This window comes from Engraulis encrasicolus, chromosome 5 (assembly GCF_034702125.1).
Source record: "Engraulis encrasicolus isolate BLACKSEA-1 chromosome 5, IST_EnEncr_1.0, whole genome shotgun sequence".
NCBI lineage: Eukaryota > Metazoa > Chordata > Actinopteri > Clupeiformes > Engraulidae > Engraulis > Engraulis encrasicolus.
Window position 1 is genome coordinate 10,625,308 of NC_085861.1, and position 19,267 is coordinate 10,644,574.

The following is a 19,267-nucleotide window of genomic DNA, read 5'->3' on the forward strand; positions in this document are numbered from 1 at the left end:
AAGCTTGCCTGGTTAACATCACAAGTGAGATTAGGTCTGGGGAGTTGCCTATTGTAAATTCCGTATGGGGCCGGAATACTTGGCTATTATGACACACTGCCCTGCTCTCTGATTGGGCAGAGATACTGTTAAGGTCGGAATGCTTGGCCATTATGACACAGATCCCATGATCTTGTACGTTATGAGTCATCCTCGCCATACTGTCTTTCAGATCGAAACGATTGTGTAGAACTTAAGGCAGTATGGGAGTTCCCAGGCTAGCTGCAAGCCAGTCCAGGTTGAACTTTGGCTCGATTGTGGTAAGCCTGTTAAGTTTGTGAAAATAATGTCGAATGAACATTGTTGCGCTTTGTCATCGAAATCTATCTGTCAATAAAAATGTAATATAAACAGAATATCACAACTATACTTGTTATACTCTAACACTGCATATCGATATACAAACACATGTTAAATGCTGTTTCAATCCTGACCTAAGTTTACCGAATTTTATTTTCACTGGTTTAATCTGGTTGCTGGGGACAATGCTCTGCCCAACTACATTTAAGGACAAATGAATGTGATGAGAGGAATTATTTGTCCTTGGAAGGACGACAGCATGTATGTAAGATAGTAAGAAGAATATAATCATTATGGATAGGCTTTAGTTTTGACCTGTAGGAATTTATTAATTTGAAACGGCTTTCCATAACGCATTGATCAAGTTGATAGGATAATTATGACGTTTTCATTTATTGTGTGTTAGAGAACGTTACAAACAATAATGTATCAACTGTATCATTCTGCTGAGCCTATGCACATTGTCCTGAGATTAATCACGAATAAGGTGTACTATTGGTGTCAAGAAACAAGAGACTTAAAAAAAAAAAAAAAACCTAAAATCAACTGTTAGATTTTAGAGTAATTAATGTATTATAGGCCATCATAGATATTGTTAATTTGACAATATTTAGCGCGGCCTAAAAGACGTGGGAGAGAAGATCAACAGCCATTTATCAGACTGTCAAGAAATAAGATTGCCTACAGAAACAGCAGCAGGCGACTGATGAAGAAGATTCAGTCAAAGTAGAACCTGTAAAAGGTAAAGATGATGAGAGCACTGGACCCGGGCCCTCCAGACTGCAGACGGAGAACCATAGCTGTGGTGGCTCCCACCCTCTGGATGATGTCCCTGGAGGAGACTGCCCTGCAGGCCCAGCGGGAGTGTGAGAAGGCCTGGTGGGTGGCGGAGGTGCGGGGTAAGAACATGCAGCTGGCAGTCCTCCTGGAGGAGAGGAGGATGCTTGCCGCTCTCCTGAAGAGGGAGCGGGATCAGCGCTACGCGGAGAGGAGATCAGTGGCGCTGGCAAGAGAACAGGAGAAGGCCCTGTGGACCAGGCTGACGATGGACGGGCTCACTGTGGAGAAGAGGAACGGCATGATGGCCAACGCCAAACTCACACCCATGATGAGCAGTCAGGATCACGGACAGGTAGGGGGATACTGTGGCGCACTGTGCCAATACACCTGTGACACATATGGGCAGTGGGCTATGAGGACACAGGTTCAAATCCGGCCTGAGTCCTCATATCCCAATCCTTCCCAAGCCCTCTCTCCTTCTCTCTCTCTCTGTCATAATTAATATAAAATACCAATCATATACGTTAAAAAAAATCATGGACAGGTAGTACAACCAAAGCCAAATCAAGATGGTATGGGGCCCCTAGGCTATACAGTATGCCACATGAGTACACCCCTCACATTTGTGCAGATTTGTAAGTATATCTTTTCATAGACTCAAAATACAGCCATTAACGTTTTACAACATGTAACAAAAGTGAGTACACCCCAGATTAGAGGGTGTCTGAGAAGGGGCCGTGTTGGCCCGAAACGTCTCGAAATGAATGGCTGAGAATGACAGACTCGAAATGTCTGAGAAGGTGGCATGTTTGCCCGAAACGTCTGAAATTGAATGGCTTTGTGGGCCAAATTTGGCACGGGCCCGAGTTTGTCATCCCTGATCTAAGGGGTTAAATTGGGAGAATTGTATGTTTATCATTACAGCCGTGCATTCAGCTGGGTGAAGAGTATTTAGTGTGGATGTCTGATTCTACTGAACACAACCATTGGATTAATAACAAATGGGCTTCTTTTCTGGTTTCACAGAATCTGCCGTCCAGCTCCGCAGGTCAACACGCCTCCATGACAGCACATGTCATCAAGGGATACGCCAGAGGCCTCACTGGACAGGCCCAGCAGCTGAGACCGGTGGCCAGAAGTGATGACGGCGGAGCTGTGATGAATGAAGGAAACACAACATATCACAACGCCATAACAGACATGATGAAGGCCCACAGGCAGGAGGCTCTGAGGCAGGAGCTGCTGAGGAGGGAGAAGAGGAGGTCAGAGGTGTTTGCAAGAGAACAGAAGGCCCTGTGGAGCAGGCTAATGATGGACGGGGTCGCCAACGCCGTGGAGAAGAGGATCGGCATGATGGCCAACGCCAAATTCACACCCATGATGAGCAGTCAGGATCACGGACAGGTAGGGGGATACTGTGGCGCACTGTGCCAATACACCTGTGACACATATGGGCAGTCGGCCATGAGGACACAGGTTTGAATCCGGACTGAGTCCTCATATCCCAACCCTTGACAAGCAAGCTCTCTCTCCTATACTTTCTGTCATAATTAAAATAAAATACCAATAAAATATGTAAAAATCATGGACAGGTAGTACAACCAAAGCCAAATCAAGATGGTATGGGGCCCTAGGCTATACAGCCATTAACGTTTTACAACATGTAACAAAAGTGAGTACACCCCAGCTTAGAGAGTGTCTGAGAAGGGGCCGTGTTGGCCCGAAACGTCTCCAAATGAATGGCTGAGAATGGCAGACTATAAATGTCTGAGAAGGGATCGTGTTGGCCAGAGTTTGACATCCCTGATCTAAGGGGTTGAATTGGGAGAATTATTTATGTTCATCATTACAACCATGCATTCAGCTGGGTGAAGATTATTTAGTGTGGATGTCTGATTCTACTGAACACCCCTTGGATTTATAACAAATGGGCTTCTTTTCTGGTTTCTGAAAAGAAAGTAAAGGTCCGCAATACTGTAGAATGCTCCCAAAATATTTATTCGCAATAAATAAATAAATATTTGCGAATAAATATTTTGGGAGCATTCTACAGTGTTGCGGACCTTTACTTTCTTTTCAGTTATCTTACGTTTGGTCCAGCACCTGTGCCTACTGATGTGCGCGCATTTTTTGACTTTTTGCATCTCCTTTTCTGGTTTCACAGAATCTGCCGTCCAGCTCCGCAGGTCAACACGCCTCCATAACAGCACATGTCATCAAGGGATACACCAGAGGCCTCACTGGACAGGCCCAGCAGCTGAGACCAGTGGCCAGAAGTGATGACGGCGGAGCTGTGATGAATGAACCAAACACAACATATCACAACGCCACAACAGACATGATGAAGGCCCACAGGCAGGAGGCTCTGAGGCAGGAGCTGATGGAGAAGCAGAGAGTGAGGGAGAGAGAAGCGGAGGCGGCAGAGGCAGCAGAGGCCGGAGTGGGGGTCCGGAGCAGACTGCTGAGGTTCTGGAATCTGCTGCGCAAGTCCAACTGCTTTGGCAACCGGAGGAGACGACATGCAGCATCACAGGACTGAGAGCTGAGAGCAGCAGGCATTAAAGGAGAACGTCATTACAAAAGTTATATTAAATGCAATTATTTCCACAGATAAAAAGGTGATATTTTTACTTAATGTATGAAGGTGGTGTACAATTTCAGACACAGTCTTCAGTTACTAAACATTGTTGGCTTAAATGGCTCAATACTCAGAGTTGGTCGCATCAAAGGGAAGGAGTGACAGTCCTGTAGGCTACTTTGGGAAACAAAAGTACACCCCTTGACTGGACGGGGCAAAAAAAGAAAATTAACAAATGTTCAGCAAAGACCTGTCTGCCAGACATTGAGAGAGACATTGAACTTGAAGCATGTGACATTTTTAATCATCTAATATGACCATAACAGCCAAAATTAACATTTAAGTCTGACTGAGATGTTTGCTGTAGCGACAAGAGGACTGATACCATTACATGAAGGTAACAACGGTCCACCGGGCAAATGCACTGACTGTATGCCCTTTGTCCATTCCAGCCCTGGTACAACTCAACATTGGATGTCTAAGTATGAACGTGAGACATAATAGGTGTGGCAGAGGGATCATGCTTCAAACTGGAGAACACAAGATACATATGGCAAGACAATTTGCACTCAAGTCAATACACTGAATACTGTGAACACAATTCGTAATAAATAATGAGACTTAAGACGGTTGAGGGTAGATGATCTTTTTTATATTTTCTTACAAAAAATAAACAAAATAAAATAAAACAAGTAATTCACAACATAACACCGCCATATAAATTACTACAACAAACACAATAAACTTTAAATACAACTCTCTTTACTTCATTTTCATATTTTAACCATAAAAAATAAAAACTGACACTTTAAGTCCTCTTCCCTCTCTGTCTCCAGCCCATTGCATCCAACAGTGGCGTACTCCCATGCACAATCTGAGCTCCCTTTGGCTTCTACTGCCCTCTGCAGGTCATGACCAATTATTGCAATTACTCTGCCTAGCAAAATTTGCATTGGTAAACTAATGGGGGTAAAATAAGGTAACACAAACGTTGTGTATTTGAAATAGTACATGATCATAGTTTTGACCAGTGATCTTTTATTTATAACATGTTATATTACAACATTGTATCAGTGCGATAAGAATATACGAATTTATTTATTTTTTAAGACTAAAATAAAGTGTACTGAATCTTTTTTTTCTCTCCCAATATCCATTCAACATGTTCAGAAACAAATCACTGATATAACAAATCACAGCTTTATTTTCCCTAAAGAAGTAAAATCAAGAGGGAAAAATTCAGAGGGTATCTGCCAAACTCCAATTAGACACATGCACTTGTTGCTGAGCTCTTCTGCAGAAAATACTATAACAAAATAAAACACCCTCACCATGGTTACTGTTAGCCTTTAACATCAGTACTGAAATATAACAACCTTCTCACAGACCTCACCTGATGTCAAAGGTCAATAATAATGAGGTGATGATTACAGAAAGAGTTGGGCTCAAAACATCAAATTTTACACAGCCAAGATTAAAAATATGAAGTCTCTAAATTGTGTTAAATGAGGTTTCCTCTCAATGTTCCTGTCTATCAGTATTCACGTTGCACAAAAATAGGTGGTGTTACCCCTTTTTTTGTTGTTGCCCTTGCTGCTGTCAAATAATATTTTGTTCCACCAAAATGAGCTATTGCAGAAGTCATTCATCGCTTTTAGATTAGGAGGAAACAGCGTCAACATAACCGGTGAAGGCTACAGCTGTATTGTGCTGTATGCAGCTAGTCTATAATGTCTAGTTTGACTGGAGCGGCCAGGCCACGGAGTAAAGAGGAAAAGTTAACCCAAATGAAATCTTTTTTTTTTTTTTACAAGTCAGTGCCGAAACAGAGCAGATTAGAGGAGCAGGTCCATTCACTGCATGAAGCCCATGAAGCGGGTTCTAGAACTGGCTGTCAGCTGAGCAAGCGTTCTGGAACACATGCGAGTTCTGAGAGTTACGTGGAGAAGGTGTTACTTTAAGCTGCTTCCCTCATACACTCATACTAATGTATACGAGTGAACGCAGCGGCAGAAATGTCATCTGTGTGAGCGCCTCGTCAGCAGACCTCACTGAAAACAATCGTCCCAACATCAGTCACAGTGGTGTGCATCCTCTAGCTTTACAAAGCAGTGCATTTGAAACTGTTAATCCCTTTAGGCTGTGAAAAGACAAAAGCAACAAAGAAAATAAAACAAAACAAAACAAAAAAAACAAAAAAATCACATACGCACACAGGGATAAAGACAAATATACGGTATAGCACAAGATCACCAGAGGTTTACCACTAGACCTGAAGAACACGGTGTGTGAAGGTCACAGGAGGGACAAAACAGAGGTGACGCTAACGGGTGACACCACGAGTACCTGACAGGGAAACACCACAAGTCCACATGTCCTCTCTCATCAGTTTCCTTCCAGGGTACAATTCCAAGAACAAGGTTAAGTGATAAACCTGGCTAAGTCAACCTACAGGAAGTGGTAAACCTGCTAATAGATCGTCCACAGGTGCTATTTTAGCTAAGAAAATCAGGACCCCAGGCTCTTCTATTAGATGATTTACCACTAGGTTCATGGAATACTCCTCATGAGTACCTGTCAGGGAAACACAAGTCCGCAAGTCCTCTCTCGTCAGTTTCCTTCCAGATCCCTGCTATTTCTCTGCAGTCTCTGAATAAACGCACACTCTGAGTCCTTAGCACAAGTCCTGCATCATAGTCAGTCCGAATGTCGAGCAACCTTACTGCACCCCCCCCCCAATTAAAACAAAAAAACACACAAAACAAAACCAAAATGAGCAGTTCTCTGTATGTGCAGAGTGGAGTGTATGCACGTCGGTGTGTTGTGTTGTGTAACGTGAAGTGTTCTGCGGTGAAGTCTTCTTGTGAGTGCTGCTTCTGTGTACCAGAGTCGACCTCTATACTCTCCAGTCTCCACCATGCAACAGCAGCAGGGCAACACCCTGTTCCCTCTACGCTCTCTGTTCCCTCTACGTTCTCTGTGGGTTCCCTCTACGTTCTCTGTGGGCTCCCTGTCTGTTGTCTCTGGATTCCCTCCACGTTCCCTATGGGTCGTCTCTGGGTTGCCAGGGTGTTGTCTCAGTTCCCTGTGTGTTGTGTCTGGGTTGCCAGGGTGTTGTCTCAGTTCCCTGTGTGTTGTGTCTGGGTTCCCTCTGCTTTCTCTCTGGGTTCTCTTGCTTTCCCTGTGTAATACTTCCGGGTTCACACAGCTGTCCCTATGGAATCCCATAAGGTTCACTCAGGGTTCCCCTGGGTTCTCCCTGCAGTCCCAGACCCTCCTCATGGTTCCGCTAGGTTCTCCCTGTTGTCCCGGACCATCTTCGGGGTTCCCCTGGGTTCTCGCTGCAGTCCTGTACCCTCTCCAGGCAGTCCTACCTCCGCCTGGCTTGTGCGTTGTGGAGCAACTGGCTGGCTCGTTGAACTCCTGTTTCCTCCAAACTGTGTCAGTTTAGTCCTCCATGAGGAGCATCATCTCCCATGTTAGTTTGCTCTCCAGTGCGAGCCACCCATCTCTAGTCCAGTCCATTTCCAACTCCTCTATCTGTCTCCTTTAGGAAACATTTCACCAGGGCCTCTTCAAATAAAGCTTTGAAATCCAGATAAGTAGATGTCCAAGTGTTGTTGATTTCTTTTTTCCTCTTTCCGTACATAAAAGGCAGGGATGGCGAAACAAGGTTGGAGATATTAAAAAAAAGGATGCAGCGGGTAACTAAAGGTGCAATAATACTACAGAAGAGATTGCGGCTGAAGCCCTTGGCCTTCTATGCTAACAGCACACACTCAGTTCACGTTCTAGTCTACTGTACTATAGACTTGCGGTTTGACCACGCCATAGTAGATAACTAACTGGTTCTAGTTTGAAGGCATTGCAACGTGTGTTTGATTTGATTTTCCTATGAGGTGCATAGTTTAGGATTGTGTCTACAGCACGGAGAGGCTGCTGAGCGTTTCAGGCAGATAGATAGATATATAGAAGGCAGCACAAAACAAATACACTTAAGGAACGCAGGTGTAAGGGGTTAGACCACTTATGGCTAGGACCACTTGACAAAAACGAAGAAAAAAAAAGAAACTGAAAAAAAGCCACCTGCCAGCCAGAACATCTTGTGAAGTATGGTCCATCTGTAATCCAAAGCATGATTTAAAAAAAAAAAAAAAGAGACACACACAAAATGAGACATGATTTCCAAAGAGGTCTCTGGACCAGGAAAGCTATGCCTCCTTTGTGGAAAGACAATATCCCTCACTTGAAAACTTGTGAAAGCGACACTAAACCAAGAGAATACAAACAGGGGTAGAGGGTGGTAGTGGTGGTGGGGGAGTACGATCACCTCTGGTGGCAGAAGATTCAGAATGAGTTGCTGTGTTGGAAGTTGTTGAGCAAAGACCAGGAGGATGTGGCTCTTCACGACTAGAGGCCAGTCAAGCCTATTGTGGTCCAAGGCTCTGCAAAGCGCACTGAGACACACTGAAACACACTGAAGAGGCAACATCTGCAGCTGCTACGACTGAGGGCAAGGAGAGGCATCAGCTGTGGTGGTGTGAAGTGGTGGTGATCAGGTGTTGGGGTAAGGAACATCCAGTAGGCCCAGGCTATGATAAGGAGAAGCAGTACGATGAAGACAGAAGAAGGGAAGAAGAGGAAGAGACGGAGGAGGAGGAGGAGGTGGTGGTGGTAGAGAGAAGGGGGGTCGGTGGTGGCATCATCAGCACTCCAGCGGTAGCAGGAAGCAGCGTCGGCAGTCTACGGCTTTGGGAGAGGGTGGCTGCGCTCGCTTGCGCCGCATCTCGTCTCGCCCCATGGAGCCACTCAGCCGAGAGTAGGCCGTCTTGTACTTCTTGTCAAACGCAGCTGTGGACAAACATGAAAGAAAAACAGAATGATACACAACATTTTTAAGCTGCAAAACTTACTGTACTTTGGGCATACTAGTAGTAAATATTAGTTTATTATTTAGTAAATATTCATGAAAACACCAAATTTGGCATTAGACAGAACAGTTTCAATGAGCAGTGTAATTGCAATACCTACTCTGGCCACATCCTACACAGTGCACCTTAAGAAAGACTAATTTATATCATAGGTATAAATGTAATTCCAGGGTAATTTTTAATTATTGGAGCATAATGTTTCCTCTGATGCGCCCCTGCTCCAGGCCCCTCTCGTATGTCTCTCCACAATAGACTGCAGTGCTACTACTCACCCACATGGTCTTTCCCCATGGCCGCCAATGTCAGGAACAGGATCTCTCTGTACAAACTCCTGAATGCAAAAACACACATAAACCACCATTAGACACATCCATACCTGTCTTCTAAGTGATGTCAATTTCTTTACCTCCTTCGATTTGAGTAATTGCAAACAATTGGAAGAGTGAGAGTTGGAGAGTTGAACTGTTTTTGTGCTTTTATGATAATTACGTTCCGTTTCAATTTTCAATGTTTCAGAATTTTACAATAACCAAATTAAAATAACTTTTGGACTTTTTGCCTGCCAATGACCTTTTTCTGTTACCAGTGTATTTTTATTACGAGAGGATATGAAACTGCAGCGGCATCACAGTGGAAACGTCTGACTGCCAACACTGACGGAAATGACCGAGTGAGTCAACAGTGAAATGATAACACAGCTGTACCAGTGGCAGTGTTGCCAGATTGGGCGGTTACATGCCTATTTGGGCTGCTTGGGATGGCCGTCTGCGGGTCAAAACGGGAAAAATTGGCCTTTTGGCGTTTTTTTTCCTGCAGTTTTATGCCCATAGAAATGAATGCAATGTGTTGAAATTGGGCGGAACTTAGCGCATTTTGGCATTTTTTGAGAACCTCTTGGGTGGCAATTTCAGATAACTTTGTCCTGGGCCTGGCCAAAGCTGTTTGTTTTCTTCATGCCTTGAATGTAGATGAAGCAGCAAAGAGATGACAGGAAGTTAGTGGGAGAGAGAGATCAGAGAGAGTAGAGAGAGAGAGGTTCCATTGGCCCATTGTTTCCTGGTTCTATTATGGCCCCCCTTAGGCAGACCTAGGCAGACCTAAGGACTGTTCTATTCATTGTAGGAGCATTATGACACGCCCCTTTAGGCAGACCGGAACCTGGTCGCGTTAGGTGCCCATAGAAACCTATTATGTTGGCATATCTCTATACTTAAAGAATCTCTGAAGAGATGGGGTTGGGTAGGGTCGGAAAAATGACCCAGACCTGACTCGAACCTGGGTCACCTGCATAAGTCATAGTGTCTTAACGCGCATGCTCACCTCTGGACGCGAGGGTTGCCCGGTTGCTTGGCGATGGTATCCAGGAAGAGCGTGACGGCCTTGTGCACCTCGTTCATGCCCACCCAGCGCAGCACCTCCTCCAGGAAGCTCAGCGTGAAGGGGTGGTTATGCCGCCGCCAGCTGTGGCAACGCAGCATACGCGCGCCACCTACAGGACAGGAGGAAGAAACACACTGAGTTGCGCCATCTACACAGCACAGGGGAGGCGAGAATTAAGACACACACAACATTAGGCCACCTACACACCACCTAGACAACGCAAGAGAGAGGAGAGAATGAGGACACACAGGAGAGAGGAGAGAGGAGAGATTGAAGACACACACATCACACCACTAGGGCTGGGCGATATGGAAAAAAACCTATATCACGATATGGATTACTTTTATATCACGATAACGATATATATCACGATATACCACAATTACGTATGTTTTCAGTTATTCTCTTTATTTTCTCTTTATTTTGTGGCAGGGCAAAACCACATTTCTTTAAAATGAATCTTTATTCTTATTTTTACATTTACATGAACTTAGAGCGTGTATAGTGACAACATGAAATGTAATTAAATGATATTAAATTGTATATAATAGATACATTTGTTTATCACGATGTAAACGATAGAGGAGAAAGGGCACTATATACATTTTTATATCACGATAACGATATATATCGTCATATTGCCCAGCTCTACACACCACCTATACAGCACAGGAGAGAGGAGAGAAATAACACACACACACACACACACACACACACACACACACACACACACACACACACACACACACACACACACACACACACACACACACACACACACACACACACACACACACACACACACACACACACACGTTGCGCTACCTACGGCAGTGATTCCCAATACCAGTAGGGGTGCGCGAGAACACTACAGGGGGTACGTGGAAAACATGTAATGATAACAAATAAACATATATGATGTATGAATGGTATGATGAAAATGGCTTCAAGGGTACGCTTGCTATCAGATAAAAATAATAATTAGGAGATGCTGGTGCCTTACTGTGCATTCTCCAGAGGACGTAGAGTGGAGGCCAGTAGTCCGTGTCAGGCATCAGGGTGTCCCACAGCAGCCGCACCCTCACAGCTGGGTTCTCCATACTCTAGAACCAGAACCACATAGAACACGGCAGTTAGCCAGAACCACATACAACACGGCAGTTAGCCAGAACCACATACAACACGGCAGTTAGCCAGAACCACATACAACACGGCAGTTAGCCAGGCCCAGAACCACATACAACACGGCAGTTAGCCAGGCCCAGAACCACATACAACACGGCAGTTAGCCAGAACCACATACAACACGGCAGTTAGCCAGAACCACATACAACACGGCAGTTAACCAGAACCACATACAACACGGCAGTTAGCCAGAACCACATACAACACGGCAGTTAGCCAGGCCCAGAACCACATACAACACGGCAGTTAGCCAGGCCCAGAACCACATACAACACGGCAGTTAGCCAGAACCACATACAACACGGCAGTTAGCCAGGCCCAGAACCACATACAACACGGCAGTTAACCAAAACCAAATACAACATGTATAACATGCCTGTTAGCCAGAACCACATGAAACATATACAACATGCCTGTTAGCCAGAACCACATACAACATGCCAGTTAACTGCACCACACTATCACACAGCAGTGAAGTGTAGTGTAGTGTAGTGTACCTGTGTTAGGTGTAATAATTTACCCATGTGAGGTGTAATCATTTACCTGTGTGAAGTGTGTGGTACTTTACCTGTGTCAGGCGTAGTAATTTATCGGTCTCAGGTGTAGTATTTTCCCTGTGTGAGGTGTAATAATTAACCTGTGTGACGTGTTGTATAGTGTACCTGTGTCAGGTGTAGTAATTGGCCTGTGTCAGGTGTAGTATCTTACCTGTGTGAGGTGTTGTGCGAGCTGTGAGCCGTGTATGAGCTGCAGCAGAGTTCAAGAGTGGTGTAATGTAGTGATACTGTACCTGTGTGAGGTGTGGTGTAGTGTAGTGTACCTGTAAAAGGTTCAGTAATTTACCTGTGTGAGGTGTAGTACGGGAATTTAGTGTGAGGTCAGGTGTAGTAATTTATCTGTGCCAGGTGTAGTATTTTACCTGTGTGAGGTGTTGTGCGAGCTGCGAGGCACGTATGAGCTGCAGCAGGTTGCTGGGCAGGCCGAGGCGCTGGAAGTACCAGACGAGGTTCCAGAAGATGATAGAGTGGCTGTCAAGCAGCTGGGGCTGGGACAGCACCGCCTCCCCCTCGTTCTCCAGCAGGCTCTCCAGCTCCTTACGCAGCACCAGGGGGCTCAGGTACGCCACCGTCACGAGCGGGGGACCACTCAACGACGACGAACCCTGAGGAGTAGGAGGAAGAGGAGGAGAGGAGGAGGACGTGTGGGGAGGAGGAGGAGGAGGAGGAGGAGAGGGGAGAGGAGGAGGAGAGGAGGAGGAGGAGAGGAGGAGGAGGAGGGGGAGAGGAAGAGGACGGAGGAGAAAGGAGGAGGACAGAGGAGGAGGAGGAGAAGGAGGAGGAGGACGAGGAGGAGGAGGAAGAGAGGGGAGAGGGGTGATGCTATATTACATTATAATTATATTGCATTACATTACATCCTCCTTGTACTGTAAGTCGCTTTGGTCAAAAGCGTCTGCAAAATGTGATGTAATGTAAATACACTCATTGATGCTTTTATGCAAAGCGGCTTACAGTACAATTAACAGTGTTTTGCGGCGTCATCACAAGGTTACAAGCACAAGGTTACAAGCACAAGGGAGGACAAGAGTTAGGATATTGGACAGAACCCTTACTGAGCAGGAACTACGAGCTACTGAGCAGAGACTTTTAGACTTTCAGGGCCTTTCTCAAAACCTAGGACAGTGTGCTTCCAAGTGTATCAGCCTAATTAGTCACGCCCAGTGATTGGATACTCTTCGGTGAACTCTACAGAATATATAATCACTGGGTGTGACTAATAAAGAGTATCCAATCACTGGGTGTGACTAATTAGGCTGATACACTTGGAAGGACATTGTCCTAGGTTTTGAGAAAGGCCCTTAGACTTTTCTCCAGTTTAATCCACAAATCGACACACATGTAAGCCTTCGATCAGTTTCGCTGCACAGAAACACTATTCCATACATCAACAAGTCATCATATTCCACGCTTTTCTCATCATATCACTAACTCCTTGCTTTCACTGTACGCAACATGAATCTGGAGTTTCATCATTTGTGCTTTTGCATGCTGATTGTATGCTCCACACATAGTGTAGACCTGTACTCATCATTCATACAGGCTATAATGCAAACATTCATACAGGCTATAATGCGTACATTCATCCAGAGCACTTTGAGTGCTGTAATAGAGGCTAATGTGACAAACACAGCCCATTGAGAGCGTCTGTAGTGCGCTGTATGGTTCACCCATGCAGTGAGTGTACAGAGTGAGGCGTGTAATATGTCTTACGAGGGTGTTGTTGCTGCTGGTCTCCGAGTACCCGCTGGTCTCAGAGCTGGAGTCGTCGCTCAGGCCGTTGTGCAGCAGCCGCTCTGAGCTGTCCTGGCCACCAGGGGGCCTCATGGCACTCTCCACCTCGTCCTCCACGTTCAGGGCGCCTCGGTCGGAGCTGCAGTGAAAGTAGTAGAACATTTTATACACATTACAATGTAACAACTCCAATATCTCCACAAGCTCCAGAATGGGAAGCATTGCATTTGTGGAGGTCTTGGTTGTGATTTCAGATTTCACTTGTGTTCAAGAGTGGGACTATGTCCAGCATACAGTGTAGTATGTATGAATTAAGTCCACAACACTGCTTGTCTTCTGAGTTATTTTAGTGGTGAAAGCGCAACGTTTCGACCCACAGGCTTTGCCTGATGAAGACCTGTGGGTCAAAACGTTGCGCTTGCACCATTAAAATAACACAGAAGACAAGCAGTGTTGCGAACTTTATTCACTTTTCACTGGATTATTGCTTTTATTGTCCTGCACCTGGCCCATCGGGTAGGATGTGCACACATCTACTCCTCTGAAGTATTTCCCGCATGTCCTTGTGTTGACACATAAAACTGAGGTCTCCATTCTAGTAGAAAAAAAAAAACACTTGGCTGGCACAGGTGGTGTTTAAAGAGTTAGGAGTTAAGGCGGATCATGGGTAAACAGTTAAATGGATTAGAAAAGCAGCCAAGCGGGATAAAAGCAGTGAATGTCTCTGGCCGTACAGGCCAAGATGGCGCATTTGTGTCAAATAGAAAGTTTTCACATGATCGCTCTAGTTTCGCCTGTTCTGCCTCTGCTTCGAAAGAGGCTAAATGAGTCACGTTGCAACTGCAGAATGTGAAACGGAAGGAAATATCATTTGACCACAAAGACACAGCAGTAGGTGTAACAGCCTAGCTGCTTTAATCACCACAAACGGTCTAAAGGATATGTCTTGCATGGTACACCATTACATTAAATTGCATTTGGCAGACGCTTTTTAACGCTTTTTCATTGTCAACATCACTAGCAGATACAAAGTGCACAGGAAATATACAGAACAACAAGGGCAGACGCTTTTTTTAAAACTACATTCGCACAGGGTTAAGTAGTGTACACACACACATACACATCATAGAGTCTGGTCCAGGACTAAAGCATTAGTGTAGAACAGTGGTTCTCAACTGGAACAGTCTTGGGACCCACCATTTTCCACTCTCATTCGGTCGCGACCCAATTTTTTTAGCGTTCAAGTCAATTCAATGCAATTCTCAAAATGTAACCAAGACTCAAATGACTGGTTGCACGCTATCTATCTCGCATAAACATTCAGATTGTATCTATGACAACAGATGACACAGAGTTCACTAGCCTATCAAAATAAAAGTTGTAAATTGTTGCAGGCAAAGTTGGATTTTTTTTTTTTAGAATTAGGGTTTTTCTACACCAAGGCTCCGCGACCCACCCATGACCCCTCCGCGACCCACTTTTGGGTCGCGACCCACCAGTTGAGAAACACTAGTGTAGAAGATAGTGTAGTGTAGTGTAATGTAGAAAGTGTAGTAGTACATAGTCACTTTTATGCTCATGGAAAATAAAATGATCTTTTCCTAAGTGTTAGACTGCAGCAGAGCAACAACAACGTCTGAGGTACAGATATTATCCTGTTCCTTTTTGCTTTGTGAGACATTTGTGTGTACCAATAGACAGACTTTAACCTGGTAACTGGATTGTTATACAATAACTAACAACCAATTAACACACAAAGAGAAAAATATTAGGAGGTTTGAATGAAAACCGAATGCTGATTAGTAAAATACAACTAAAAAAATCTGTAAAGATCTTGTACTAAGATACATAGAAAAAATAAATAAAAATAAAATGACAAAATAGTAATTTTAATGCAAAAGTAGGTCTTATGTACCGTAGGAGTAGCTGTTCTTAAATGTGTACCTAGTGACGTAACAATTGTGTATATTGCATCGTAACAAGCTGGTTCGCGAACGCTAAAATCTGTGGCGTGGACACGACGGCCGGTTCGCAATTAGGTGCGGGAACGGGCACCAGCATGGTTCTCAGTCGGCCTGAATGCCTATGTGCGAGCCACTGGGTTCCAGTACTGTACCTGCTAACGGGCCCCAGGTCGCAGATCTCGGCGTTGAGCAGCGGGACGAAGGTGGACGAGCAGAAGGGGCAGCTGGAGTTGAGGTTGGAGTCGTCCGACGTCCAGCCGGCCATGATCTCCTCGTCGTACACCAGAGAGTTGCAGCTCCGACACAGAGAGCAGCTCGACATCAACACCTGCGGACCGGACATTACATAAAATGTTTATTACAACCGTGGCCTCATTTTCTTTATGCACGTTTCCTGCGTTTTTGTCATTTGCATTTTCGGAAAACAAATCTATTATATTGTATTGTATTATATTATATTGTGTAGTACGCTCTATAGTGTGAGCACTCGGGTCGCATAGTGTGAGGACGTGGGTCACAAGATGTGAACTTATAAAACCTGTGATTCCCTCGTAGAGTGTGAGCCGGAGCTGAATCCCCGCGACTGAAAATATCGCACAGCCTGGCCATTAGCTCAGAGTTGGCCTAGCCAGGCACATGGGACAACAGAATGTACATAAGGAGTTAACCCATTTTAGCCTGATGACTTGTGTAATGTTGTTTGACCTTTGGTGCCTGGAGCGACATATACGCTGTATTTAGGTTCTTGAGATTTAAAGGAACAGACCACCCTTTTTTGATTTTCACATATTTGCAGTATTTCCTAGCATTATTCGTGAATGTGCATATCATTTTCTTCTCAGTGTTTTCAGTTCTTAGATTCATTGGATCAGAATTATTAGCATAGCTTAGCATAATCACTGGAAGTAACTGGTATCTTTAGCATCAAGTCACAAGTGATCACTAGACAGAATTAAACTGCTGTTTTACACTCTGGTGAATTTTACATTAATTTTAAAATGGTTTATAAGTACATTTGAGGATGTTTTATTTTGTACCATAGACTTGCATTAGTATGCCTAATTTGGGTATACTGTTAAACGGGGCAATACAAGCACATAGACGAAAATGATATGCACATTCATGAATAATGCATGGAAATACTGCACATATGTGAAAATCAAAAAAAGGTGGTCTGTTCCTTTAAGCTTTTTTAAAAAGAAAAATGTGGGTATGTTACAGCTGAATGAACACATCCTAATGCAAGATGAGGGTCTTATGGTTTAAATGCAACTTATTTCAGATATTTAGGTTTTTGTAGGCTGAGGGCAACTTTCCCAACAAGGGCTTAGGCATTCAGTAGGCACTTTTTGCAGGTGATTTAGGCATCAATGGGTTAAAGTCTTAAGGACTTCTTCAGTTTCTGGTTTGTTATTCAGGGAAGTAGAAGGTGGGTCTGACGAGCATCTTTGAAACTACAATAAGGAGACTACTTGTTCAAAATTTCACTTCTTTGGATACCTTGACCTGTGTGAATTAGCATCTTCACAGTCATGGAGGATGTATGACAGTGGTCTCCAATTATTTTTCACCAAAGCCAAATTATGTAGAGCAAGTGAGGCTGCAACCAACGCCCCAACCCAATAAGAAACAAGTTAGATGTCTGGACAATGAAGAAATTTGCGCTTCTCCGTTTTCTCTCCTGGTCAATGTCTGTTATGAGACTTTTAGCACAAGATCTACCTCTCTGTGAATGCTTTGGAGAGATATGACCCACTGAAGTTTTAGTGATAAAAAATCACACACAGTCATGTTTTCATTTGTTCTGATCTCATGGTGGGCCAAATGCTTGCCATGCCCGGGCCGGATTTTGCCTGCGGGCCTTTGTTTGGAAACCAAGGATGTATAGTGTTCACAATGTAATTTTATATATATGCATATACACTACCGGTCAAAAGTTTGGGGTCACCACACTTTCCTCCCACAATGCTTCTTTCTGACAATTAAGCTGATTCCTTTTCAATTTCTGTTCCGGTATAAAATCAGTGTATAGAGTTATTGTTCCCTGAAATTAATGCATGCAACAAATAAGCAATTTGATATTGGAAAAAGTAACAGTTGAATGGATTTACTTGTATAGACAATGCATAGAATAGACCAAAATGTATCACTTACTTTTGACTAATCAAAGTGTACCTTTACTAAGGTAGTGTCTAGTCTGGTGTACTAATCAAAGTGTAGACTCCTTTGGCATTAATAATAGCCATTTGTGGTTCTACAGATTCATTCCCGGGATGAGATGAGGTCCAGAATTGCCCATGAGCTCTATGAGCCCCATGCATGCAAAAGTTGATGTCTACTCCTGTCAATCCATACAATGCTGGATGACATATACATCATTTGAAAGAGGAGAATCTACACTTTCCAACGATGTATGGCACTGGCTTGCACACTAAAACATCGCTGAGACAATGGATCGTGCATTGATAAGTAGGTTAATTCTGATGGTTAGAAAATCATGCAGCTACTTTGACTTGAATTTGTGGATGAGGTGGCAACTCAACAAATGTCATACACCTACCATTGGAAAGGGCAGACACTGAGCTTTCCAATAGTTCAATGCATTCTCTGATAAACCAAAGAAATGTCTGTAGAAAAATGGGCTAAAACACGTATTTCTATGTAATAAATGGGTGAAAAAGCTTGGTTAGATTTCACTCTTCTGTCCAGTTTAACCAGTGTTATGGGTAATTCAACCTTTTTTCACCTGTGGCTGTTCAGTACTTTCCATTATTCCATTTCAAGCTATTTAAAAGATGTTTGCGACTTGAATTAAAAAATAACTGGAAAAATGAAGGTGACCCCAAACTTTTGAACGGTAGTGTATATATGCCTCTTTTCCACAGCCATTTTTTCTGGTAGGCCTACAGCTCGACTACAGCGTGACTCGGCCGCCACTTTGCTTTTCGAATAGGCAGGACACAGCTCAATCGGAATGCAAAATGTGGCAGCCGAGTCACGCTGTGTCGAGCAGTAGGCCTACCAGAAAAACAGCAGTGGAAAAGAGGCATTAGTGTGATTTTATAACCAATAAATGAAATGCTGGCAGGGCCTAACAGTATCAGTAGGGATAGGAGGGTGTGTATGGGGTCATGAGGATGAGTGACCTTCCTGCTCTGAGAACAAACTGCTTCTGTAAGTCTGAAGCCTGAGTCTGAACCACATGGCATAGAATAGGATAGAGATACTTTAGTTTCTTACTATTTCTTTGAGATCTTTACCTACATGGACTTGCTGCCACTCTTGTCAATAGTAAAATGCATTTCAGCTTCAAAAAAAGATTTCATTATCAGTAAGACAATCCATTGCAATGGCACCAACAATATTATTGTGGCCTGCTGTCAACCCATGTAGACATAAAACATTGGACAAAAAAGTAGCACAACTTTTCACTTTAGTGGCTTTTACCTCCAGTCCAGCTCCTTCTGGTGACGAGGTGTCCCAGGATTTCCTTATTGGGAAATTCAGACCGTGAGGCAACTCGGTCAAGTCAATGTCACTTCCGACTGACAGCGAGCTCTGTGTTAGAGGAGGAGATGACAAAAAAACAAGTGTCTGTCACCTTCATGCAAGACAGTAAACATTGTGACACAAACCAACAATGTCGGCGTCTGGAGACATTGAGAATGGACTAGGTTCAAAACGTCTGTTGCTCCAGTTTTAACCTCTGACTTCTGTTGTAAATTTTCGACTACAATATTCATTTTTCACACAAGTCTTGTGTGCACTTCCTTTTTTCATTATCTCAAAACAGTAAAAATTTACATGACAACCTGAAAG

At 43.9% G+C, this 19,267-nt stretch overlaps 2 protein-coding genes across 4 annotated transcripts in view; one reads left to right on the top strand and one right to left on the bottom strand.

Annotated features, from left to right (window-relative positions):
* Positions 1-779: 779 nt before the first annotated feature.
* LOC134448952 (uncharacterized) lies at positions 780-3,713 on the top strand. The gene is made up of 3 exons (XM_063198664.1): positions 780-1,471; positions 2,146-2,523; positions 3,284-3,713. The coding sequence occupies exons 1-3, from the start codon at positions 1,088-1,090 to the stop codon at positions 3,656-3,658; spliced, it is 1,137 nt and encodes a 378-aa protein (XP_063054734.1). The 5' UTR covers positions 780-1,087; the 3' UTR covers positions 3,659-3,713.
* A 227-nt stretch (positions 3,714-3,940) lies between these two features.
* Positions 3,941-19,267, bottom strand: part of LOC134448950 (DENN domain-containing protein 4B-like) — a 72,704-nt gene continuing 57,377 nt past the window's right edge. For 2 of the 3 annotated variants that reach the window (XM_063198660.1, XM_063198659.1), the window contains exons 24-31: positions 18,896-19,006; positions 15,601-15,776; positions 13,464-13,623; positions 12,113-12,355; positions 11,012-11,111; positions 9,949-10,117; positions 8,901-8,959; positions 3,941-8,548 (exon numbers count right to left, since the gene is read on the bottom strand). In XM_063198660.1, coding sequence (XP_063054730.1) covers positions 8,403-8,548; positions 8,901-8,959; positions 9,949-10,117; positions 11,012-11,111; positions 12,113-12,355; positions 13,464-13,623; positions 15,601-15,776; positions 18,896-19,006 — 1,164 coding nt within the window. In that variant the 3' untranslated portion in view covers positions 3,941-8,402. Of the gene's footprint in view, positions 8,549-8,900; positions 8,960-9,948; positions 10,157-11,011; positions 11,112-12,112; positions 12,356-13,463; positions 13,624-15,600; positions 15,777-18,895; positions 19,007-19,267 lie in introns of all 3 variants that reach the window. The other variant, XM_063198658.1, reaches the window with a different exon arrangement.

Excerpts from the sequence above, each read along its gene's own strand:
- LOC134448952 (XM_063198664.1), top strand. The coding sequence starts at position 1,088 with ATGATGAGAGCACTGGACCCGGGCCCTCCAGACTGCAGACGGAGAACC. Across the intron at positions 1,472-2,145 it reads GCAGTCAGGATCACGGACAG|AATCTGCCGTCCAGCTCCGC; the intron begins GTAGGGGGATAC and ends CTGGTTTCACAG. Across the intron at positions 2,524-3,283 it reads GCAGTCAGGATCACGGACAG|AATCTGCCGTCCAGCTCCGC; the intron begins GTAGGGGGATAC and ends CTGGTTTCACAG.